The sequence below is a fragment of the Anoplopoma fimbria genome, chromosome 2 (genome assembly GCF_027596085.1).
Source record: "Anoplopoma fimbria isolate UVic2021 breed Golden Eagle Sablefish chromosome 2, Afim_UVic_2022, whole genome shotgun sequence".
Classification (NCBI taxonomy): Eukaryota; Metazoa; Chordata; class Actinopteri; order Perciformes; family Anoplopomatidae; genus Anoplopoma; species Anoplopoma fimbria.
In genome coordinates this window covers 21,156,606-21,182,194 of record NC_072450.1, presented here as the reverse complement: position 1 = coordinate 21,182,194, position 25,589 = coordinate 21,156,606, and the positions used below count along the sequence as shown (strand labels likewise).

General features: G+C 42.1%; 1 protein-coding gene across 2 annotated transcripts in view; it reads left to right on the top strand.

The window, feature by feature from the left end:
• Positions 1-21,227, top strand: part of ankrd11 (ankyrin repeat domain 11) — a 91,758-nt gene extending 70,531 nt beyond the window's left edge. Inside the window, exons 4-14 of one of the 2 annotated variants that reach the window (XM_054608381.1) lie at positions 1,891-2,023; positions 8,978-9,151; positions 10,264-10,464; positions 10,572-10,714; positions 11,001-11,148; positions 11,282-15,734; positions 15,846-18,597; positions 18,846-18,944; positions 19,232-19,375; positions 19,498-19,590; positions 19,700-21,227. In XM_054608381.1, coding sequence (XP_054464356.1) covers positions 1,891-2,023; positions 8,978-9,151; positions 10,264-10,464; positions 10,572-10,714; positions 11,001-11,148; positions 11,282-15,734; positions 15,846-18,597; positions 18,846-18,944; positions 19,232-19,375; positions 19,498-19,590; positions 19,700-19,885 — 8,526 coding nt within the window. In that variant the 3' untranslated portion in view covers positions 19,886-21,227. Of the gene's footprint in view, positions 1-1,890; positions 2,024-8,977; positions 9,152-10,263; positions 10,465-10,571; positions 10,715-11,000; positions 11,149-11,281; positions 15,735-15,842; positions 18,598-18,845; positions 18,945-19,231; positions 19,376-19,497; positions 19,591-19,699 lie in introns of both variants that reach the window. The other variant, XM_054608371.1, reaches the window with a different exon arrangement.
• The last annotated feature ends 4,362 nt before the right edge of the window (positions 21,228-25,589 follow it).

Below are 25,589 nucleotides of genomic sequence, written 5' to 3'. Positions count from 1 at the left end.
GGGTGGGTGGAAAAGGGAGTCAGGCGAAAAGAGCAGGCATTGCTTGGAGACCGTCAAACAGGGTGTCTTGTGGAGGCAGATGTGAGGAAAGTCTCCAGTCAAAGCTTTCTTTGAATTTAACTAAAGTAAAAAATAAACCTGCCTAACTCTGGAGATACATTCTGGTGATTTGTAGCATTTTCTACCAATGCGATTTAGCTCTACATTTGCTATTGTATTCTTTTTCTCTCTCTCTCTTAAAGAAATCACTGACTTGCATCTTGTTTTCTCCACTTATAATTACTGTAGCCTTTGCACATGTCCTGTCACGCTTTTGCATGAATTCATGTGCTCGTTAAAAGCCTTTGTGTCTCTGAGCGGAGACGGAGAGCGGAAAGGAGAGAGAGTCGGAGAGCTCAGCTAACTGTAGCTGACACTGTTCGTCTCTACTGTACCATGACTTCATAGTCTTATGACTAGGGCAGGGCAGGGGGAGGAGCTCAAAGGAGTCAACACATAATGGAAAACCTGCCCTGAGGATAGGGAGAGATGAGTAGGGGACAGAAGGTAGGTCAGAGAAATGTGGTGAAATAAATGAGTTTGTGTACTGAATATCACATCAGACCTACTCCTGCATCTCCACCATGAGACCTTAAACCCTCTGTGCATTAAGCATACTGAACATCTTGACCGTATATCAAAATACGTTTTGGACTAAGCAATTTGACAAATATATCAGGATTTTACAACAGAGTAAATCAGTGGTTCTTAATCCTGTAATGTTTATTTCCAAAAATGGGGTCATTTGTATTCTACAACCACAGTCTTTACATGAAATACTCCAGGAACAACTACTGAATATAAGGGGGATGCATCTACTCTGCATGACAAATAAAAAATGAAAAACAAAAGTTTGATTTGGATAAAGATTAAATTAGTGACTTATTTTAAATATGTTGGCCTGTATTACAGCTCTGCTCTGACCGCTTCCCCTAATGTTGTGTATGTCGGAGAATGCCTTTTTATAAGGATATATGTATTTGTTATTGTTTATTTAATTATGTGACTTTTCTGCTTTAACACTCAGTTCTGTCATTCACTGAACCCTCCGTCTTTCACTCTCGTCTCCCTATTCAAGCACACAATTATTCATTTAAAAATAATGAACAATTGCTATTGATACCTTCTTAATGAGTATGTGTTGTTTTTTCTTTTCAATACAATCCTAAAGTGAATCCTCTGGATTTTTGGATTGCTGGTGGGACAAAATAAGATATTTGAAGAAATCACGTTGAGCTCTAGTTATGGTCAATCAATTGGTTAGTTGATAAAAAAATTGATTAATATGTTGATATTAATAATAAAATATGTAAATACAACCCTACAAGAATTCATGATAAACAACTCACTTTTGCCTCATCTTTTCAGCTCTTAACTGCTGTAAAGCCTCTAGTCAGGGTAAGCAAGTCACTGTCACTGTCGGTTCCCAATACAACAAAGAAAACAAGTTGAACAAACACGCAAGTATTCACATCTGTTGATAGCAGATACTCTTGGGTTTGTGATTGTTTCCAGCAGCTGTAGACCACAGAGCCGAGCCGGCGTCAGCGTAGCCTCCTCTCCCTGGGCCCAGGCTCTTTGTGCTGGAATCTAGCAAGAATCTAAATGGAAAAGTTTTGCTCTGCGAAGCCCATAATAGCTAAAAGAGTCAGGCCAGAGAACGGCACCAACTACAGTCGCAGGATCCACAGCTAGCTCATATATGACTGACTGTATTAGCCTACGTTTCTTTTTAACTTCTCTTTCACTGTGTTCATAAAAAATGTAGATGTTCAAATTTCTTCATTCAATGCTAAATCTGAACCATGTCATTAAAAGATTCCTTTGTTTTCTGGTTTGTCTTTTCAACAGGATAAAGTGTTGTCAAATAAGACTCCCAAATTGGATCGCAGTGATGGGGTCAAAGAGATGAAAGAAAAGGCCCCTAAAAGGAAGCTGCCATTTACTGCTGGAGCTAATGGAGACCAGAAAGATTCTGACTCAGGTAAGAGCAGCTTGGTGATGCGTTTACTGTGCTTCTACTCAATGTGACTTTGAAGTGGTAATCAAATGGGAGTTATTACATCACATCCACTCAAGCTTGCAGGAAGTAGTAAGGCGTGCTCTGTGAAAATAAGAGGGGCTGGGCTTTGTGAGGGGAATGGGCTCCTGGCTCTAGCTTCAAGTCCGTGGAAGAACCAAGGAAACTGTTCCTACAATCACATTCTGAAAGCAGAGGAAGACCACACAAAATCATGATCCAATTAAGTGGGAATTTGTATAACCCACTGGACTGACCAGGTCTGGCTTTTGGTAAGGCTCCGGCTTTGTGTTTTCTTTAATTAGGGAGAGAAGGACTACTGCTCATGCTTGTTTGACTTTGGGCTTTAAGGGTTCAGGATTTAGTTTGTTGATAATGGTCCAACTCAGAGGCTTTGGAAACAGCCTTTATCATCCACGCTGGCTGTGTCGCTATATTGGTTTATGTTCTTTGATTACACTTGAAAAAAAAGGAGTGGAGAGCTAAAAGCATGCCTGTTGCAACAGATGACTATTATGGTTTGGTTTCTTGTAAGATTGGACATGTATTATGTGGACATATGGGGTTGTGTGTAATTGCTGTGTAGCTTAGGGGAATTGTGAGTAAGTGGAATGTTTGATTGAGAAGCTGTAACTTGTTTTCTCATTACTACTTTGACTGTCTCTTGAATCTCTACAGTGTTTGTGTACCTGACATTGTCTTTTGCAAGTTTACTTTTATGTTGCAAGATTATTTAGTGTATTGTTTTTGGGGGAATAATATAGGGTTGTTGTATATAATTGTTTTATTCTCATTAGGTGGTTTATTACACATGTCTGCTGTTTATTGTAGCTTCTCCAAAAACAGGTCTACCCCACCCCCCTAAGCAAGGGGATGTGCCTCACTGAGAAACTCTCACCTGAGAAACAATAGCTGGACAGTCTATTATAATGCTAATAGCTTGAGCCCTTTTGGGCTTTATGGTCTTTCAGCCCTTGACTCTCAGCTTTACCCTTTCTGTGTGCAACTTATTACGAACGGATCCGTCTCATAGTTTTTTATCTTTTCTAACTGTAAAAGCCAGGGAAGTTTCCAGGGCTAAAGCCACAACACAAGTCTCACACTTTACACAATTAAGTTGCTAGCATATGTTTTTAATGTTAGTGCTTTAAAGGTGTATTTCATTACATCAACAAAATTGTTGTGTCTTAGCAGTGGCTAGCCAAATAGTTCAGGGTTTTGAGAAGTGTATTTTCTTTGTTTCTAATTCTGCCTGGGGTTGTGTGTCATGACCTGTGTGTCTGCATCCCTTTCTCTACTATATATTGAGTTGTTTCTGCATTTCTGGGTTTTATAGTTTGACTTTTTTGCATGGCCATTCAAGCTCTGACCCTGCTGGGTCAGTGTCTAGCCCCTTTGTAAAATGTAACACCCAACACTTCACAGCTCTCGAACCCCCATACCACTATACCCCATTATCAACTCTTCATTCCCCAGTGGCTTGAGCTGATGGAGGTGGCCATGCCGTATGGTATCATATACCAAAATATTATTTAGCCATGTTTTTGGCTCAAACTAAGGCTACATCCACACAACTACGTTTTCTTTTAAAACAGTCTTTAAAAACAAAAACAATCATTGCCTTGTTTACCTGTGTGTTTGTGGCCTTGAGCTCATCTAGACAGGCGCCTAGCGCCATCTCAGAAATTATCTCTGTCTATACTACCACTCCTGAAAATTTAAAGAGCAGAGTAATATTGACGCTAGGCATAAAAATAGCAAAAGTAATGTGTTTTAAAACCAAAACGTAGTAGCATGTATGTAGCCTAAGTTAACTCTTAGAAAACATTGATATTTATTTTAGCCATTGTTTTTCTGGCTACTAGGGACATTAATTGACAGTTAACATACAGGGAAGAAGAGCGGAAAATGCTTCAGTCTCTTAAAATGTGCAATTTAGACCAAAGAGTGTTTTATTAAATTGGCTGGTATTGTGTTTTTTATATGCAGAGCTTTGGCTTTGTAGTAATACATTGTTATAATCTCAGCCTCCAGTTGACCCTTCGCTAAGCGCCGTCCCCGCTGCTACATTATATTACAGTAATTTATACTGCTACTCTGTTAAACTGCTACCATGTAGTCATTAACTCTATATTTGGAGTTCTTTGAATAAGAAGACAGAAGGATCTTTGATTTACATTAGAAGTTTATATCTAGGAAGTCAAACTGATTCAGCAGCAAAAACAGGTTTGAAAGGTAAAGAAAGAAGCTAAAAGCTAAAATTACAAAGAACAGTGTAAACGTGAACCCACACATCACCTGGCGATTTAGACAGAAGACAATGAAATTTAGGAACAACACTGTTGTAAAGCCACGTATCTTTATACACTATTATAATCATTAAGAAGCAAAAGCAGTATGTGTTCAGTATACCTTAACTAGTTAGCATTGCATAGATTTGCTAACGCTTGTTAACAATGTGCTAATGTTTGCTTCGCATGTCTTCACGTAGAAATATAAGTTTTAGAAAGTTAGTTCTCCTTCTATCTTCTCTGGGTAACAAATATCACTATTCTATTTAGTCTGAAAATCGAAACGTTGGCATTAGAGAGTTTTTGAAGCAGAGCCAGAGAGTCGATGCTACGCTATGATTGGCCAGTCTGCGGGCAAGGGGTTGAACTTAACATATGTTCCATCATCATACGTAAGCAAGTTGCCTGCTTAGTGTTTACAAACATTACAAGAGCCCATAAGGGAGTTAGAGGAGGAACAGGAATATGTACTCATTGCATGTCTGTCCTCCGCACACTGCAGAGCATTCAAGTTGAAGTTAATCAAATATCTCCAAACTTCAATGCTCAAAGTATTGCCAAGCCTCCCTTGACCTCCGCCTGAAGAGGCTGGACATTAGCATTCCTCCTTCTTGAGGTCATCCTCCATCCGCTCTTCCTCCTCCCTGCTATCCACAGCGTTCAGCGATAAATGGAACTCTCTTATCAGATTTAGACTGCGCCCACGCTAAGAAAAATAACTCTGAAGCTGCTGTTTACTTGTGAAAACAACTAGTGTTTTTAGTTTGTTTTTGTAAAGAGCTCTAGCCTCACTGAGGGACAAAAATAATAACAAAACAGAATCATTTCTTTATGTCCTTTTAGTTTGAAAATAAGTAAACTATGAGGGACGGCCATCATCTTATAAGGAGTGAGACAAACACAGCCCGATAACTACATTCTGTCGCTTCATGCTCTCAGTTTTCACTTTAACAGTGTTTGATTACAGCCCATAAAGTGTTTTTGGCACATTTCAGAGTGCTGACATGAGTAGATGAATCTGTTGGCCAGTTGACACAAAATGAATTGGACCGGACTCGCAATTTGATGATGTTATTTTAGACTCTTTCTAACAACTAATCCATTAATCAATAATAAAAACAATTGATGCAGCGCTAATATTTTTATGCCTCTGTGTCAGACAGTAATTGTGGTTAATGAGTTTATTTTATGCATGAAACGGTGCATACATAAAGAAAAATGTCGCTTGTTGTCAGTTTGATGTTATCAGCTATACTAGCAATAAAATGAGCTGTCAGTGGAGAGGCGAGCCAAGCTTTCCTCTCGACATTACTGCTGCTCGTCACTTTACTGCGTCTAAGCTGGCCTACGTGTTACTTTCAACTGTCATTTGTTTTGTAAAGAATGTTTTTCGGTGTGAAAATGCCCACCTAGAATGTACAGAAGACCAAAATGTATTATTCAAACCAGTGTAACCAGCTTGCTGCTGTTGCTGTCTCAGTCAGTTGCTCTTTTTTTATGTCTTTTGAAATTGTAGCTTGTGCTCACACTGAATTGCTTGGCCATTTCTTTACAGCCATCTAGAATATTAATTGTAATTGCAGCATAGCCTTTGCCGCTGGGTCAGTTTTGCAGCACAGTAATGATGGTCAGATTTGAAGGAAGGTGCAAGCCGAGCCACGTAGAGTGGATTGCTAAAATCAGAGAGTGGTTTGCACAGATCTTCAGCCCACACACGTTTTCCCCCCCGGCAGGTTTATTTGTCGTTCTGTCTCCCAGACTCACTCAGGCTCTCAATGGTACTGATAGACAGAAGCAGTACATTCACTGCATAACTGATTAAAGGCGTAGCAATCATAGACCGAGAGAACACACAGAGCATCATTCACCCCCTATTTTCATACCGTATTTTTATGAGCCTCTCTTGCTCAATACAAAGCATTGACAAACATCCTGTTGGCCACTTCCTGCCTCTTCTCCCTCGACTTCCTGTTTATGCAGTTTTTATTAGTCCCTAAGCTGAACATTGTTTCACTCTAACGTGCTACGGTCAAACATACCTGGTCGGGCTGGTTAGAGTGGTTCTTCTGGTTGTGGAGTTGTGTTCGCTAACGGAGCCAGACAGTCTCTTTTGTTTTTGCTTCAGTTAACATGAAGGTATTGTCTGCCTGCCATATCAAAAATCTACCTCTATTATAGCCAGGCATTTCTTTTTAATGTGGTCTCCTCCCCTTGCTCAGGCAGGCAGCCAATTCATGGGGTGACAAGACCTACACCCTCTAGCTTGCTTTGCCTTTTTTATTTGTATTTGTTCTTATCTTGTTCGTCAACTTTCAAGCAGTAAGGAGAGTAAGGTTTCACCAATGTCTGTAAGCTGAGACGCATCAAAGCCCTATCATGTGTGCCCTAAATAGACATCCACCAGAAATAAACACTATGGGAACAGGTACAGTGAGTTGTGTAATTGTTTGTTAATTTGTGTAATACAGTAATCCACATGTGACATGTATTTTTAATCACTTGATGATGAACTATAGTACGCATACATTGGACACAAGTCGTGTTTAATCAAACAGTCTTTACCATTTTATCTGCATCTTGCCTTAAACTCTCAGGGTGATAAATCAGACACAAACCATATGAAAGCAAAATAATATCCCTTCCTTTGTAAACAAGTTGATCAAATCTTGCTTGTAGCTGTGTCCCATTATCCACATCAGTAAAAAGCACATTCGTACAAGTATTTCTCAGTTGCTGGTTTGAAATATTGATTATACTTGCTCCAAGTGCTCCATGTCAGAGATGAGCAGGCCAGTGATGATAAATCTTGTATGCGTGTCGTTAAGTAGCAGTCCTCTACATGCGTGCATCGGGGTAATAGCTGCCTTACTGGTTTCCAATCTTCTAAACACAGCCTGGAAGTGCTACCCTAGCACTTTCTCTGTTCTGCTGCTCAAAAAAACATGTTTGGACTGCTTCTGTGGTTCTCGCTGTTAAAGTTCTAGCAGAAGGAATGTGTTTAAATGGCAAATGCTTTGAGAACGTGAGAGCGTATCAAAGAGGGGTGGGGGCACATTAGCTGTAAGTATTCACAGATGTTAGCGAAAGTTCATCAGCTCCGTGCCTGTGACTGGAAAAATATTTTCCTGGAAAGCCTTTAGCCATCGAAGCGTTAGCCGCCATGCTTCCCCTCTTGCCTTGTTTACTCGTGTTTTTGTGGCCTTGAGCTATGCAGCCGGTCTTAGAATGAAAAAGGACTCGGAGGAATAACACTCGGACACATTCTCTTATCTACATGCACATTCTACACTTGCTGTTTCTATTTCTCTTTTTGTGGGAGGAGTCTGTATTGTTACCAGCGTTTGTCTTGCTCTGGGATTTGTTCCCCCTCAGTGATGAAGTGTTACAGTCATGTGTAGCTTTACCCTCCGTGAGGGTCATCAGATGGTATGTTGCCACTGAAAATAATTGCTGGGTGTGTCTTTGTGGAGCAGCTGCTTTTGTCCAGTAGCACAGTGTCTCCAGTAAGCAGAGCAGGCACGCAGGCAGGCATGTGGCGACCTTGGCAAGGCCACGTTGAATTGAAATGTAAACCAACTATTTCGTAATAACCCTGGGTCTGCCAAGTCACACCCTCTTTCCTCTCTTCTGGATTGGGACTGATTGGCTATGAGACAGACAGACATAAACACACTGCTTGTTGGCCCCTCCCTTCCTCAGGAGCAGCTGGGTAATTACACAATAGTCAGCCCCTGCAACCACCAAACCTCTCACATACTAGGCTACATATACATGTATATACAAGTATGTTGTTGTTGTTTTGGGTTTTTTTTGCAAAAAAGATAATAACAAATTTAAGCACTTTTTTAGCATTCATTAAGAGATCAATAATAAATTAAGCTAATTATTAATTTCACAAAAATATTGAATATCTTTCACTGGTATAACAATAATAACACACATTACTCACCCTTCACAAGTTTCATTGAAATGGATTTGTTTTTGTGTGTGTGCGTGCGTGCGTGAATGAATGATAATCAAAATCTTTAATTATTAGAACATCCTTTTTTAAAGGATTTGGTTAAATATAAACCATAGTGCATAAATAGGTACGAAAAAGGGAAAGATACAGTTTTTTTAAATAATTCAAATGACATTACAAAGGAAATTAAAACTGAAGTAAAATCAGGAATGTCTCTGCAATAAAAGTATGTTTTAAGCAGGCACTTAAAGGAGATCGCTGACTCAGCGGACCTTTCCTCGGGCAGATTGTTCCAGAGCCTCAGGGCCTGAACTGCAAAATGCTCCGTCCCCTTAAGTTTTCAGACGGGTCTCAGGAACAGACACTAGACCTCTGCTCCGGGATATGTTTTCGTAGTAATCTGCCTCTGCACTATACTTTTGCTCTGGCTTATACTTTGAGATGCTTGTTTAAGAAAGGAGATGCACTTATGACTTCTGGTGACTAGTAGTTCTCTTGAATACCTATGTTGAATACACTTCCTGTAAGTCGCTTTGGATAAAAGCGTCTGCTAAATGACTGTAATGTAATGTAATATGTGAATGTGACGTTAAGTGCATTAATACATGTGTGTCTACGCAGCCCAATGAAATTAACGTTGCTTGTCTCCTCTCACTGTGGTTACAGAGAAACCAGGTCCAGAGCGGAAGCGCATTAAAAAGGAGCCAACCAACACCCGGAAGGCGGGTTTGCCGTTTGGAATGGGGATGCCAGGGATCCGGGCCGGGTACCCCCTCTCTGAGCGGCAGCAGGTGGCCTTGCTCATGCAAATGACAGCTGAGGAGTCCGTCAACAGTCCAGGTGCGTGCTTATCATGGAGGCCACGTCTTCTGTGGACGGCTGGCGGACAAGGAGAGAGGGATGCGAGGCAATCGACAGTGTTTGTGTGTGTGCGGGAGAGAGCAGTGATGGTGGGCTTAAAGAGGCAGAGGCTGAGGGAGGGAGATGGGGCATGGGATTGATTGTTTTTGTTTATTTTTTGGGACGTTAAGCAAATTGCCTGCTCTTTTGTTGCCACATCTCGGCCGTACTCTGCCTCTGGACAGGACCTGAAGCTTCATTTGAATCTAGTCATACAAGCTAATCAACATTCATTCTTATTACAGCTATGCTGTCAGTCAAAAAGTGGTTGTTCTGTTTTTGCAGCCATAACAGTCACATGTTTGTACATCTACAGTAGTGGAATTATTGTTATTTAATACAGCATGGGGCTGTCAAGGAAGTGAAACTAACTCTTCTGTTGGTATTGCGTTAATCTGGAACTAATTGTGCAATCTCAGCATCTGAGCCAAATCATAACATAATTCCAGATGTAAAAGGCCCAGCATTCTGGTTTCGTTAATTTGTTATCTGTCATCCTATCTGCTATTAGATGATTATTCATAACATTTACTTCCTCCTAATGTCCTGTCAAGTGGTATATTTATTATTGGTAGACAGAGTCATTTGGCCGTCAATGTATTAGATACCTTAAATAGAATTGATATTGAAACATTGTGACTGTTTTCTTTTTACTGATAATATAGAAAAGACTATTTAGATTGGTAAGGACCAATGCTTACCCACTTTTAGTTGTGAAGTCCTTTGTTGCATGCCTGAAGGCATGGGCATAGATTAAGTAAGTGTGTTTCAAATATCATTTGGACAATAGCTGTGCAAACTCAATATTGCAAATGTGATTAAGGCTTGGATTTAATCTTGTAAATGTGATGAAATGAGCTCAAGTGAAGTAGGTCCAAGTACTCTTCTGCAGATTGCTAGAGTAAGATTGCCCCCTTCTGGCTGTAAGCAGACCAAGAAAACCGGCATTCATAGTATAAGTGGTAATAGTAGTGGACAAAATAAAAACAACATAAAAAATGTCCACAAAACACTGTTCGAATATTAAATGTGTGTCCATCTCCTACTTACAGACACAACACCAAAGCATCAGTCACAGTCCAGTATGGGTCAGAAGGGAACGCCAAACTCTGCATCTAAAACCAAAGACAAAGTGAATAAACGGAATGAGAGAGGAGAGACTCGGCTGCACAGAGCAGCAATCCGTGGAGAGGTACGCCGCATCAAGGAGCTCATCAGCGAGGGAGCTGATGTGAATGTAAAAGACTTTGCAGGTGAGAGGCTTTTTGTATAGACTGCCCTGTACTTTGTGCATGTAGCGATGTATATTCATTCAAATTTTCAATACACCTCTGACGCAGTAATTTCCTCTCCTGTTTAGGCTGGACTGCATTGCATGAGGCGTGCAACAGAGGGTATTATGATGTGGCCAAGCAGCTGCTGGCAGCCGGAGCAGAGGTCAACACCAAGGGTCTTGATGATGACACCCCTCTACACGATGCATCCAGTAATGGACATTTCAAGGTATAAAAAGAAAAGCATAGCCAGGATATGTTTGAATGCACTAAACAATATAGGTAAAGAACAAAATAACATTTCTACATTCAAAATGCAAAACAAAAGATACAGTAATAATGAGACTGAATAAGAGATTATTACCCTGACTGTCTGTCGAGTTTATCCATGAAGCTAGTGGTACATTAACTTTGTAATCTCTGACCTCTTTAAAGTCTGAACCACAAGAGAACTTGGTCATATCACCTCTGAAGTTGCAATTTATATTAATGAAATATTTTATCATTTGTTTCAGGTGGTTAAGCTACTTTTACGGTATGGAGGGGACCCACGTCAAAGCAACAGGAGAGGTGAAACAGCATTGAAGGTTGCCAACTCTCCAACTATGCTGAATCTATTGCTGGGGAAAGGCACCTACACCTCAAGTGAAGAAAGTTCATCAGGTATTTATGATGAAATCTAAGAGTCACCCAATTACATGACTTTTATTAGTTATGTCAATTATTACTATAACTAATGGGCCTGTTTTTGTTAAATTAAGTTGTGGATTGATCCTGCCTCTTGTTTTCTCAACAGAATCTTCAGAGGAGGAAGATGCACCCTCATTTGCCCCGTCCAGCTCTGTCGATGGCAATAACACGGACTCGGAGTTTGAGAAGTTGAAGTTGAAAGGGAAAACCATGGACCCTCCTAAATCTGCTGTCACACCCGTCAAAGACGAATATGAATTTGATGAGGATGATGAGGAGGAACGTGTTCCTCCTGTGGACGATAAACACCTCTTGAAAAAAGATTTCCGTAAAGAACCGGTCCCCAAGGCCACCAGCTTCACCGCCGTACCCAAGATGGAGGTCAAAACCTATTCCAAAAGCAACTCGCTCACACCAAAGAAAACTGTCAGGCGGATCATCTCTGACAGTAACAGTTCGGACGAGGATGATAGGACGTGTTTCACGCCAGCGCCTACGCCGCGGCAACAAGCCCAGCAAACAAATACTAAGACAAGAGACTCAGGCAGCATGAGCTCTAAACAACAAAAAGACAAGAATAAAGTCAAAAAGAAACGGAAGAAGGAGAGTAAAAACAATGTCAGTAAAGAAGTGAGGTTTGGTAAAGTCAATGACAAGTTCTGTACATCTGACTCTGATTGTGGAGATATGGAGAGTGAGGATGATAAGGGCTCAAACAGTATAAAGGACTCTTCTGCAACAAGTCTAAAAGACTCCCCTGGCTTTAACGCGTCCTCCTCATCTTCCCATGGGAACTCGAACTCTCAGAAACAAGTACCATCATTAGCAGAACAGCATCCAAAGCAGTGGAGGACAGATGGCTGGAAGACTGTGTCATCTCCCACGTGGTCCGACGTCAGTTCTCTCTCAGATTCAGTCAGAACAAGACTGTCCAGTGAGTCTGACTACTCCTCCGCAGATTCCAGTGTAGAGTCAATAAAACAAGTGAAGAGGAAAGCGCAGGAGAACAAAAAGAAAAACAACAATGTGCACAGTAGCACAGTAGACAAGAAGAATTCTGAGCTCTACAAAAACTCCAATGCAGACGGTGCGGTCTCCAAAACCGATGTTGATGGCAAAGTTCTGAAAAAGCATAAAGTGAAGCACAAGCACAAGACTAAGGAAAAGGACAAAGCTCCTAGTCTAGTTCTCAATCAAGACATGAATGAGAAATTTGTCAAGAGCTATTCCTTTGATTTTGATGATTCAAGGCAGAAGTCCCTAATTGTTGAGGCAGAATCGCCAGCTGAGAGCAAGGTCAAGTTATCCAAACATGAAAAAGACCATTCTAAAAAAGAGGATAGGCTTTCGAAAAGCAAGTCTGAAGATAAGGATTGGTCATCTGGAAAAGACCTGCACAGAACAGCAAAAGAGGAGAAAAATAAGAAAACAAAGGACTCCACCAAGGATAAGACAAAGGGGGAGGAGAGGGAGAAGCCTTTAAAATCTGACAAGGAAAGAAATGTCAAGGAGAAGGAGAAGCCCAAGGAGGAGAAGCAAAAGGCTCACAAAGAGGAGAAAAAGAAAAAGTCCAAGGACAAGTCCTCCTCAAAGGCAGACAGGAAAAGTGAGCAGAAAGAGGAAAAACATCTGAAGGTGGACAAGGAGAAAAACACCAAGGAGGAGAAGGACAAATGTAAAAAAGACAAAGCACAGAAGGAAGAGTCTGAGTTTGAAGGCTTTGACGTGAACAGCCGCTTCCTGAACTTAGAGGACACAAAGCTCAGTGCCTCAGATGACCACCATGACCGATGGGGCTCAGAGATGTCCTCTGACTCCTCCCTTTACGGAGATGACAGTTGGGACGCTCCTGACAAGTACAAGGAATACAAAGCCAACAACGCTGTTAAACTAATTGTCGAGACCGTTAAGGAAGAGACAAGGCGGAAAGAAAACAAAGTCAGGGACAAGAAATCAGATCACAATGAGAAAAGATCAGAGAAAGATGCCCCTTCTAAGAAGAAAGACAAAGACTCTTCAGAAAAGACTAATGAAAAGAAAAAAGACTGGACAGAAAAACAAAAATTGAACTCTGGTCACTCAGTTGAAAAAGAAAAGAAGCGGAAGGAGTCGACAGAGACAGTCAAAGACAAAAAAGACAAGGACTCTTTAGAAAACAGTCGAGACCGTAAAGACTCATATGACTTCATGAAGGAGAGGAAAGACATAAAGATCAAGCAGGAAACTTTAAGAGATGAATATGGCAATGATACTTTCTTCAAAGACATTGATGCTGTCGGTAAATCGTGTGATATCAGAGAAAGAAATCACTCTGGAAAGGAAAAGGAAAAGAAGGGTGAAGGAATAGAAAAGCGAGAAAAGACAAAAGCCGACAAGCACAAAGAGAAAACAAAAGACAGAGGAGCTGATCCGGAGAAAGATAGGAGCGAGAAAAGCTCTGCAGAAAAAACTTCCAAGGAAAAGGATGCAGACAGGGGCACCAAAGACAAGAAAGAGGGAGTCAAAGACAAACACAAAGAGTGTCATGGCAAAGACAAAGATCGGAAGATGTCTTCAGAACAGACCAAGGACAAAAAAGAAAAGGCCTCTCAAGACAAACATGCTGAAAGGGAGAAGGATTTCTTGGAGGTAAAGAAAGAGGAAAGAAAACCTGAGAAAATCCGTGAGAAAACTTGGTACAAGATAGCTGACATCTTCACAGATGAAAGTGATGATGACGAGGACAGCTACAATGGGAGTGTTGCGCTTGTGACTGACTCCATCAGAAAAGACTTAACACCTGATCAGGATGAGCTCGATCATTTCCCATCAGAGAAAATAAGGAAATCTTCTGCAGAAGCTAAACATAACACAGAAAAGGCAAAGGACAAAGAACACAAAGAAAAGAAGAAAGAAAAGGCCACATTTGACACCGGTAAAGAAAGAAAAGGCTCTCTAGAGAAACACAACAAAGACAAGAAAGATTCTGTAGATGCAAAACACAAGGAAAGAAAAGACCGAATGTCGGTGGACTCAAATCAGGAGAAGAAAAACAAGCAGAAGCTGTTGGACAAGAGGGACACCAGCGAGGAAAAGACAAAGAGTAAATATAAAGACAAGCTCGAGCATTCTAAGGAAAGGAAACCCTCAAAAGGCAGTGGTGAGAATGAAAAGTCCCTGTTAGAAAAATTGGAGGAAGAAGCCATGAATGACTACAAGGATGACTCCAATGACAAGAACAGTGAAATCTCTTCAGATAGTTTCACTGACCGAGGTCATGAGCCAGTCCTCACAACTTACTATGACTCCATCAGCCTGACTGATGTGATTGAGGACAGGAGAGACTCCCTGTCCATTTCTACACCCCAAGACAAGTTCAGAGAGAAAGAGAGGCATCGACATTCCTCCTCATCTTCGTCCAAGAAAAGTCATGACAAGGAGAAAGAAAAGGTCAAGAAGGACAAAGGAGACAAACGTGACAAGACAGAGGAGATCAGAGAGTCGTACAGCCGCAGAGAGAGTCTACCTTTTGAGAAAGAGCCCATGCCTCTAGAGGCAGACCCTTACACATTCCCATTTGGAAGTAAGGGAGACGGCGAAGACGACTTTGATAAAACATTGGAATTCGAAAAAGAGATGTCCAAAAAGGACAAGGACAAAGCAGCTGGTGTCATCAGTGACCGGACGAAGGACAAAAAGAAAAAGGAGAAACATAAGGAAAAAATAAAGGAGGAGAAGAATAAGTACATTGATGGCTTTGGGTCAATAAAACACTCCAAAGAGGATGTGAAGTCCGGGTTGAAAGATAGCCCACAGGTCACTGTCCTGAAAGACCGGTCAAAAGAAGAAAGTCCTAAATTTGATATGAAAAAAGAGAGAAGTCGGGATACATTAGACAAAGACAACAGAATGGACCACAGTAAATCTAAGGCCAAGGATGAAACTGAAAAGCTCCCTCAGTCCAAGGACACAGTGAGGAAAGATAATCGTCCGCGGGAAAAACTGCTGGTGGATGGCGATTATCAAATGACAAGTTTTGGTCAGATGTTGAGTCTAAAAGACCAGGAGATTGAAGAGCGCCACAAGAGACATAAAGAGAGGATGAAGCAAATGGAGAAGCTGAGACCCAAGTCAGGGGATCCTAAACTCAAGGACAAGACCAAGTCCACAGAGGAAGTACGAAAAAACCGCAGCGAGCTGTCATCAAAGAAGTCCAACAGTCTGGAATCTGGACTTAAAGAGAAGAAGCTGAAGGATGTGGGTCTCCCAGCCCAAATGATGTCCCCAAGCAGGAAGTTCCAGCCTACAGACAGTCAAAACTCTAAGGACTGGCTTGCTGGCCATCAGATTAGGGAGAACCTTCCTGCTTCTCCAAGGCCAGATCAAAACAGGCCAACTGGTGTCCCGACGCCAACATCTGTCATCTCCTGCCCCAGCTATGAGGAAGTAATGCAAACTCCACGTACCCCGTCCTGCAGCGCAGAGGATTACCCAGACATTATGTTGGATGGACTGGACTGCCAGAACTCATCAGCTATGACTATGTCAATGAACGCCTGCTCGCCATCCTTCTTTGAAAGGTATTTAAACCTGCAAACATACTGCAGTGTTCATTTTTTCATGATTTCAACATTTGTACTTGTATGTGACATATTGTCTAATGTTTTGTCCTTCTGTTGTCCACCCAGCAGGTACTCTAACTCTCAGAGTTTCCAGGAGGGCACATGTCCTACCCCTGCAAAGAACCTCCAGCTACCACTTGTCAGCCGCTCTGCATCTTCTGACGTCCGCAGGCCTCTGGAGGACGAGTTCAAGGCTGAGGCTGACAAGTTCCTTAGACAGCAAAGTGATCCAGCAGCTGAATTTGATCAGTCATCACCCTCCCAAACCTTAGAGGACAAATCAGCAAGTGTGGATAGACTGGAGTGCCTGCCATCTCCTTATTTCTCCCCACTAAGAATGTTGTCCCCTCGGCGGGAACCAGCCCTTCCAACACCAGACGTGGCAGAACCAACCCTTGCTGTCACTGAGGGAAATGAACATTTTCCTGACAATGTATACACCAATTTCTTGCCCAAACCCTCTACTCCAGTTCACAGGCCAGACCCCCAGGAGCCCTGCTTCGACATTGCTGCACCACCTACCCCAGCTCCTGCTGCTTTGCCACCCCTGGACATCGATGACATTTCTGAGCCTCACCACAGTGAGCCTAACCTGGTCCTGTCAGATCTTCCCTCTGTAACTGAAGAACAGGAGCAAGAGGAGCAAGAGGAGCAAGATGAGCAAGAGGAGCAAGAGGAGCAAGAAGAGCAAGAAGAGCAAGAAGAAGAGGAAGAAGAGGAGGAAGAAGAGGAAGATGAAGAAGAGGAGGACTTTGAGGACGAAGTTGATATGGATGAGAGAGCTGATGCAGACCACTGTGCAGTAGAGGAGCCGGAGCAAACAAGGGAACCATGTTCCTTCTCCTCTCCAGTTGAGGACCCACTGAGGAAGAGCTGGCCCGCAGAGTCTCCAGACCGGCAGGAACCAGAGATCGAAGAGCTCTCCCCAACACACTCTGCAACCAACCATGGAGAGAACTGTTTTGATCACAGCATGGGTTGGGACCCTGAAATGGATCTTAAATCTCCCCACAGGACATATGGAGAGATTGAGGCTGCTGTCTCCAAAATAACTAGTCCATACCATTCAGACAGTGAGATGCAGCACTTGTCCGTTCACCCCTCTGTCACACCCCCTTACGCTACCTGGAATAGGTGGCAGAAAGAGGACCCAGAGGACTTTGACGAACAGAAGGAGGCTGTGGCGGACATCCCCTCTCCAGAGAGGCCTGACACAGCTAACGACGAGGAACCAAACTATTTAAACACCTCGTCATCCTCCAATAGACTGGAGTCTTTCTTCCAGGACTGCAACAAGCCTAGCATAGAGGAAGGTCCTCAGATGGACACTGAGTCAACATGTGAAGAACCAGATAGCAGACAGACCACGCACAGCTTCAGTGATACCACTGAAAGCCACATGGCTCCAGTTGTGGCCCCTGAGCCTGTGGTGCCCTGGGCAGACCCATTCTCAGCTGATGCAGATGAACTGGATGACCTGGGACCGTTCTCTTTGCCTGACCTACCACTACCAGACAAATCGGAAGAAGCTGAGTCTCGAGACCCAGAACTAGTTGATCGCATCAAGACTGTGCCGACCATAATTAGACCTACCATTACAGACAGAGATGACCCGGACACAATGGAGGTGGACTTACCAAGCCTGGGTAAGACTTCATGCCCTGCTGCTGAGCAAGGTTTAGGAGAACCTACCGGACAAGACTTGGTTGTACCGTCACCACATGCCAACTTCGAGCAAGAGATGGACCCCGAGCCAATTAACGGCTCTCGCTCTATAATACAACACCAGGGTGGAATGTTGGAAAGGAAAGGACCCTATGGGGAACCTGATGAGTCGGATCCCAGCATGTTGTTTTCATCAGTGAAATCAGATCCTAGTAAGCAACATCACATTCAGATCCACTCCCTCACGGAATCTTTGCAATTACCAATGGATCCAGTGTCCGCTATCAAATCAGACGTGAGACAGGAGATGTCTGAGCCCGTAGCAGAATCCGTTACATGCAGTCCTCTTCCTCAGCTACCAGTGGCAGTCGCCCTCCCCAGCACAGTGGAACTACCAGACGCTCAGGAGACCACAGCCAAGCTAACGCCGGTAACCCTGACCACTGTCTCCACCACTGTAGAGACCCCCAAAAAGGTGGATGAAATCCCTCAAAGGATGACTCGCAATCGCGCCAAGAACAATCCGTCTGTTGCTGCTGTCCCTCCTACCTCCGTCATAATGACCTCGTCTGCCGCTACCACCCCTGTAATGACCAGTCCGACAGTGACCCTAAATCCAATTCCTTCTAGAACCCCGACTCCCACCTCAGCAGCTTCCTTCCCAGCTCTGAAGAAAGAATCTGTGCTTACCATGTCCTCGACTGTATCTAATACAACCCCAGCAGTGTCTGTACCTACTTCTGTGACAACATCTGCCCCACTGGTTATCAGCAAGACGACAAAAGGTCGCCCTCTCCCCACGGACGAAGAGGAATCCCAGACCCAGCACCCACGGAAGAGGAAATTCCCACGTTCTGCTGGGTCGCAGGTCCAGGTCCAGCTGGTAAACACAGCCATGCAGCAGACCAGGGAAATGATCCAACAGACTTTGGCTGTTGTAGTCAATGCCATCAAGCTGGACGATATTGAGCCCTACCACAGTGACCGCTCCAACCCATACTTTGAGTACCTGCAGATCAGGAAGAAGATTGAGGAAAAGAGGAAGATTTTGTGCTACATCACCCCACAGGCCCCACAGTGTTACGCTGAATATGTGACCTACACCGGCTCTTACCTGCTGGACAGCAAGCCCCTCAGCAAGCTTCACATCCCTGTGGTAAGTTATGCCGTCTTTACCCCTTTCTTTGCGACATTATAGCCAAAGCAGTGTGTAGGTTTGATAGAGTTTGGAATTAAAATCTGATTTTGTGATAATAAAGACATACTTGGCAAGTGTTTCTTTTTTTTTTTTATACATAAATACTGTATCTCACTGTAGAAATGTCAACAAATCTTGTTTTGATACTGTCTTATGTAATCGTCATCAGGCGGTATATAATACTCAATGTTGTGTTGGCTCATCAGATTGCCCCACCGCCATCGCTGTCAGAACCTCTGAAGGAGCTTTTCAGACAACAGGAGGCAGTAAGAGGGAAGCTCAGGTTGCAGCACAGCATAGAACGGGTAAGGAATACATCTGTGCATTCTCTATCCTCAGTTTACTCTGTACACTATGAACTTTTATTTAATGAAGGATTAAAGAAATCTACATACCTCCTACTCCTGGGCTCAGCCGGGCTGAATTGCAGACACAAATAAATTAAATATATTGCTAGATAGGCGACGAGGATTTCTGTGAAATCTTGCTGATCCAAGACCCATTTCTATTAACCTCACTAACCAGCCCATTGGTTAGCCTAATGCCCAACATTAAATGGAATGTTAATTTTCTCCTTTGCTTATGTTCACAGGAGAAGCTGATTGTGTCGTGTGAGCAGGAGGTTTTAAGGGTCCACTGCAGAGCAGCCAGAACTATAGCCAATCAGGCTGTGCCATTCAGTGCCTGCACCATGCTGTTGGACTCTGAAGTGTACAACATGCCATCAGAGAGCCAGGTAGGAAGTATTTCAGTATACACACAAGTGCCGGGTCAATTATAACAGATTTTTATTAAAGGCAGATAATTATTACATGATCCATTACTTAATCTTCATTGTTACTTGGTGTTTGCTCTCAGGGAGATGAGAACAAATCTGTGAGAGACCGCTTCAACGCTCGTCAGTTCATTTCCTGGATCCAGGATGTGGATGATAAATATGACCGCATGAAGGTAAGTGTGGGCACCCTGCAGTGATTTAATACATCTTCAGTTAAAGGCGTTGATACGGGGATCTTGTGTGTACACCAAGTGGATTAATGCTTTTCTTCTCCTCCCCCAGACATGTCTGTTGATGCGGCAACAGCACGAGGCAGCAGCCCTAAACGCAGTGCAGAGGATGGAATGGCAGTTGAAGGTCCAGGAGCTGGACCCAGCAGTGCACAAGTCCCTCTGTGTCAACGAAGTGCCGTCCTTCTACGTGCCAATGGTCGATGTCAACGACGACTTTGTCCTGCTGCCTGCATGACACACCTGTGCCCACAAATTAAGAGCAAACTTTGTCTGAATCACTTCTTCTCAAAGAGATTTCGTTGAACTAAACGAATGGAAAGGGCTAGCAAGTTTGAAAGAGGACTTTACACAGTAAAAAAATATATTCTATAGAAAAAGAGTAAAGATGAAAAAAAAACTTGCTCTGGATTCCCTTCCGTGAAGAAGGAAACCTGTTTTTACTGGGGGAAAAAGAAAACACACAACTTGCACTTTCATCCTCAAAAGTTTTTACGCTTATGTTTGATCAGAGTGTGAGAAGCAGAAGCAGTTTTTGCTTCGGGGCTCTGACATCGGGACACAACTCCTCAGTGCTCAGTTTTTGCTGAGACAGGGGACAGAGATATATTTTCTGCATTCGTTTTTGGTCCCTGCTTCAATAGACCTACCGCCACCACTGGGAGGAGGTATCGGAGAAGAGCTCTCCCAACAGCGTGGTGCCTGTCCTGAGGGAGGACTGAGGAGAAGCCTCCCCTGTAGTGCTCCTGGTGGGCCAGGAGAACTAGATGGGGTCTAGCGCCAACCCGGAGGTAGTCAACAGAGGAGTGGTGCATCATCTGGATCTTCATTGTTGAACAGCTGGAATGGACAGACCAGGAAGCTAGAACCAGCTGCTGATGTTTTTTTGGGGCTATAAGACCATATACCCAGAGGACGCCCTCTCTGTTCACACTGCACCAGGCAGGCCTAGCTAAACAGTCGTGCAACAGAGCCTGCAGTAAGTTGGGATACAGCAGAGGGCTAGCGATGTGTGTGCACGTCAGGGGCCTGTGTCCGAGAGGAAGAGACTGACCCTGGAGCCTCTCGGCCTGGCTAAACAGAAGAGGACAGGCATGGCTCTCTGAGGACAGACCGGAGTGTTCCTCAGCCGCCCTGCTTGATCCAAACACAAACACACACCAGACCGCCATGGACTGCAAAAACACCACAGGAGAACCTGAAGAAACAAACACAACGAATGTTGAGATTCAAAGAGACTATTGAGAAATTGTGCTTTGGCAGGAGGAGAGAAATATTGTTTTTGTCTATTTCTTTACTTGGGCATTTCATTGTTTCTGAGGAAGTGACTTGAAACACTACAGAGCCAATATTAGTTTAATGGAAAAAAAACAAAAGAAAAATGAAAAAAAGTTGTATTCCGTAAATGATGTACAGTTTTTATATTCGTTAACCAATGTATTCTTGCTGCCTTCTAGATAATTTATTTTGCCACACATTACTGCACAGTTGTAAATAACCTATGTACTGTAATATCACTCAGTTAAGTGTAAAGAAAAAAACATAAAAGAAATAAAAATTATCTTTTTATGTACAGTTCACTTTTGGGCAGCACTTTCCCCCCTCATATCCATGGGCCAAAATGTGTACACGATTCTGTCAGTATTTGAAAGACTCCAGTGCACAGTTGTATGATCCCATCTCTAGATTCAGTCCAGGCTTTGGTAACTCACCTGGGTGTGGATCACCACAACTCACAGCTGACAGATTTAAACCGGCCTCCCACTGGCCAACCACCATATAGTCCCTCAGATGTAGCAGAATAGTTGTTGAGGATTTATTTAAAGAATAGACAGAGGATTATTATTCATTGCTTTACTACACAATTATATCAGAAAAAAATTCGAACCAAGAAAATGCCTTGTTCAGTGAAAAAAAAAAAAAAAAAAAATGTACTCATTGTTGGGCAAAGTCACATAGATATATATGGGTGGGATGAAAGTGAGAGCGATGTCATTCACGAGCAAAACCATCATTTTAATGTAGAATGGTTTCATTTTCCCTGTTTTTTAATTTTCAAAAACTGGACTGAAATCTTTTATAATCATCACAAAACATCCTTGTCTCTTAAACCAACAGGACGCAGGTTTTTTTCAGCACTTCATTACGCTTTCTGTTCTCCCAACTTGTCTGCTTTTCACACTGAATAGACCGAAGAGTTGTAAAAGCCACTGAACGGTTTCATTCTTTACTAACTTTTAACATTGGTTTACCAGTCCGTCTGCCCCTTTGTCCAAATTGGAGAGCAGCTTGATTTTTTCTTTTTAATTGCTGTTCCAACTTTACTCACTGGATGGCACTCTTGTGTCAGAAAACTCAAGAATCTGATTGGCTTTGCATTCGACCAGTGGCCTTTTACTTGAATGACTGTTTTTTAAAATATCCCCTTATAGTTACTTTTACAACACTTGCATCAGTTAGTAGTCAAATCAATAATAATAGGCCCAAGCTTTCAGCTCCAGTCTCATTGGACTTCTAATTTGTATCATTGTCATGGTTAGTATTGTCAGGGATTTTAAATGTTAGCTTACTTCCTCATATTACTTATTTTGGTGGTGGCATTTTCCATAAGCTAGTTTTTATGTCAGTCCCAAGCAGACAGTCATAATACCTAAATCTTCTTAGAATAAACCAAAACTTGGACAGACAGAACCACAAACCGTGGAGGGGAAAGAAATAGCTCACTGCTGAATACATCTGTTTTTTTTTTTTTGTCCTCAATTAAAAAATCCCATTTGAAATCTTGATTTGTGATGACTTGTATTGATTCTCTATATTTTAGTGGGTCTTGGCTTTGAAAAGCTTTCCCAACCTCAACACATAGGCTTCCCGTCCGTGTGTGAGAGCTGCTCCTGTATCCTGATGGCAATATTATCTGAATGGTTTAAGTTATTTACACACTGTCAGTCAGCATAGCTGTGTATGGTATGTCTAGTCAAGTGCAATGGTTGTGGAGGCTGTGCAGACAAGGTGGCTAGATGTATAGTCCTGGATATTTTTGAGAGATACACACATCCTGGTTGGTATAGACTTACATATTTGGATACAAATAGACAGAAATTTGATTTTTAAACCCATATTTGTCATGTTTCTTTTTGGGTTTTTTTAATTCGTTGTTGGTTTTCCTACACAGATTTTGGGGGAAAAGATTTAAGGGTGTCGTTTGTTCACAGAATCCTTGTGTGTTTTCTAGCTCAGTGTATGTAGTTTTGAATGTTGTTGTGTTTATCTTCGGGGTTTTTTTTTGGTTCCTGTATAAAGCATAAACGCCAGTGGCATGTCAATCACGTTGCTTATCAACAGAATGTATACCGTTACTATGCCCTGACCGACCACGCCCTCTCACTATTGTTTACAAGACATCAAGTGTTTTCCGTTTCATGTGTCACCCTTTTTTAACGGTTTAAGCCCTGCCTTTGTTTTTACTTCTGTAATTAGTCATTTATTTGAACCGCAAAGGCTTGAAATGGTGATGGTCGACACAACTGACAGGCAATTTCTCCCCCAGTCCGCGGCACACCGATGCACAGAGCAATAGACTAAACACATCCACCCACTTTGATTATCCAGTATGAATATTCAACTAACAAAAAGAGTGACTTCTAGATAAATTGACTACAGACCCAAACAAACATCAGTCCTCAGAAGCATGTAGAGCACTTGGCCATGGTGATACAGATGCTAGCCTGACACCACCTCAGTCAGCAACATATTACCTCTACTCTCCTCACATTCACTCATAATGTTTATTTTAGATTTGTTATTTGTTGTTTTTTTCTTACTGGACATAAATATACATAACTGCTATTTTTTCATTCTATAGAATCACGATTTCAAGCCTTTTTTTTCTAGTTTTTGTTTGTTTATTTTTTAATTAAAACCCAGACTGTAGCTATTTCTTAGTTCCTTTTTTAGAGTGGAAAATGACTAATAAAAAGCATGGAGAACTACTCTTTAAATGGTGAGAAATAACCTATTTATTATTTTTTTGTTTTGTTTTTTCTGACACCTGTGGTATGTTTTGAGTTGAAGTTGGTCTCCGCTGTGTAAATTTTCCTCCTTGTAATGCGTGAAAGAGACATACTGTACATAGCTCTGTAAATAAAACCTCCCAGGACGTTTTGCACCCTCCTCTTTGTACTAGTCTGAAAAATTGCGTAGAATGTGGGGTTCTAACAGCAACGAGCTGCGTGCGCTTGCTGCAGGTGATTATGATGTAACAATGTAACATTTTTTTATTTGTACAATGTAGTTTATTTGTGTACATATTGTTGGAGCAGCTAAGAGGGGGGAGGGGAGGGAGGGGGTTTATGAGGGGGGGTTGTCGATGCTATCGTCAGTGCTGTAACAGAAATCCAGTACTTTCACCTCTAGCTGTTGTTGATTTCCTGCAAAAAAAGTAAAGAAAAAAAAGACATAAAAAAATAAAGAAAAACGCGAGAAACCGAAAATGAGGATGGATGGGAAAAAAAAGACTAAAACTGAAAAGTAAAAATTCTAAATTGTTATTTTCTACAGTTGCATGTACAGAGAGCGCGAGAACTGCTGTTGTTCCTCAGAGATTATGTTCGTTAATAAAACTTTGAAATATTACCAGCTGTCCTCTGGTCGTGATTTTGTGTTTATGTTGTGTGAGCCATGATGTTAAAGCTGCATGTTATGCAACCACATCATAAATGTTTTTTTCTGATGAACACAAAATATATCCACTCACAAGAACAAAGTTGGCTTCATCTGAAAACATACCTTTTAAATCATTTATATACAATTCATATAGAATAACATCTACCTCAACATAATGACCAACCAAGTTACTATAGTGGTCCAAGAGACACGTTTCTATTGATAGCAGGTTTAGGTAATCATGTCTTCAGTGTTTCACAACCTGAATATTTGAGATGCCTTCTCTGACACGGCTGCCAGGTCTGTTACATACTGTATGTTGATCTTATGGCTTGGAGGAGTTTTACATTCAACACAGAATGTTGTCAAACCAAAATCAGATTTCTATAAAAAGCCCAGATTCATGGACTTTAGTAAATATAGGGTTTATTATTATCACATACAGTGATCAATGACAAATGGTAAAGGTATTGCCTTTATATTTTAGCGGAGAGTCTTTTTAAGTAGGAGTTCTGTCATAAAACAAAAACAGCTGACTTGATTAGCATTTTCCTTTGATATCACAATTTATGTTAATTAATTATTCCTCACATCAGAAATCAAATGTATGTAAACATTTACATGTGAAGTCCTTTATAACAAAGACTGGATTTTCAGTCATAGTATTTAAAAGGTACACTCCATAGATTTTACACATGAAGCTCAGTTTACGCACATGGAGCATGACTTGTATGATATTGTCAAAGGCTTTGTTGATTCTAAAACTGGAGGTGTTGGGTTTCAAACTAATCACCATAGAGTAGGTAGAGAGGTTAAAGGAAGATAAAGTTGAATTGCATTATGGAAATGTAGGATATTTGGGCTTGACCAACACCCCAAATGTCAGGAGACCTCAGCCTCTGCTGCTTTGATTTATGACCTTTTTTTGTATATTTATTCCATCTGTCACAATAAACCCCAAAATATGCTGATGAGCAACAGATGTTTGGTTACTTTAGTTGTGTCATACCCATCACGCTCTGTGTGCGCTGACTTGGCGTTTGTGTGACTCATGGGCCATCCATTAGTGAGTCACTGAGGCAGCTGAGCAGGTATCTCATAGGTCGATCCCCAGATTCCTCCTCCTCCTCCTCCTCCTCCTCCTCGCTCCTCCTCCCAGTGCGCACCTGCAGCTTCGTCGCGTGGCCCCGTCCAGCGTGCGCTCACTTCTGCGCGCTCATCCACAGAACCGTCTGTCACCGCAAAAAAAAAAAAAAAAAAAAAAACCCACTCTCCTCCAA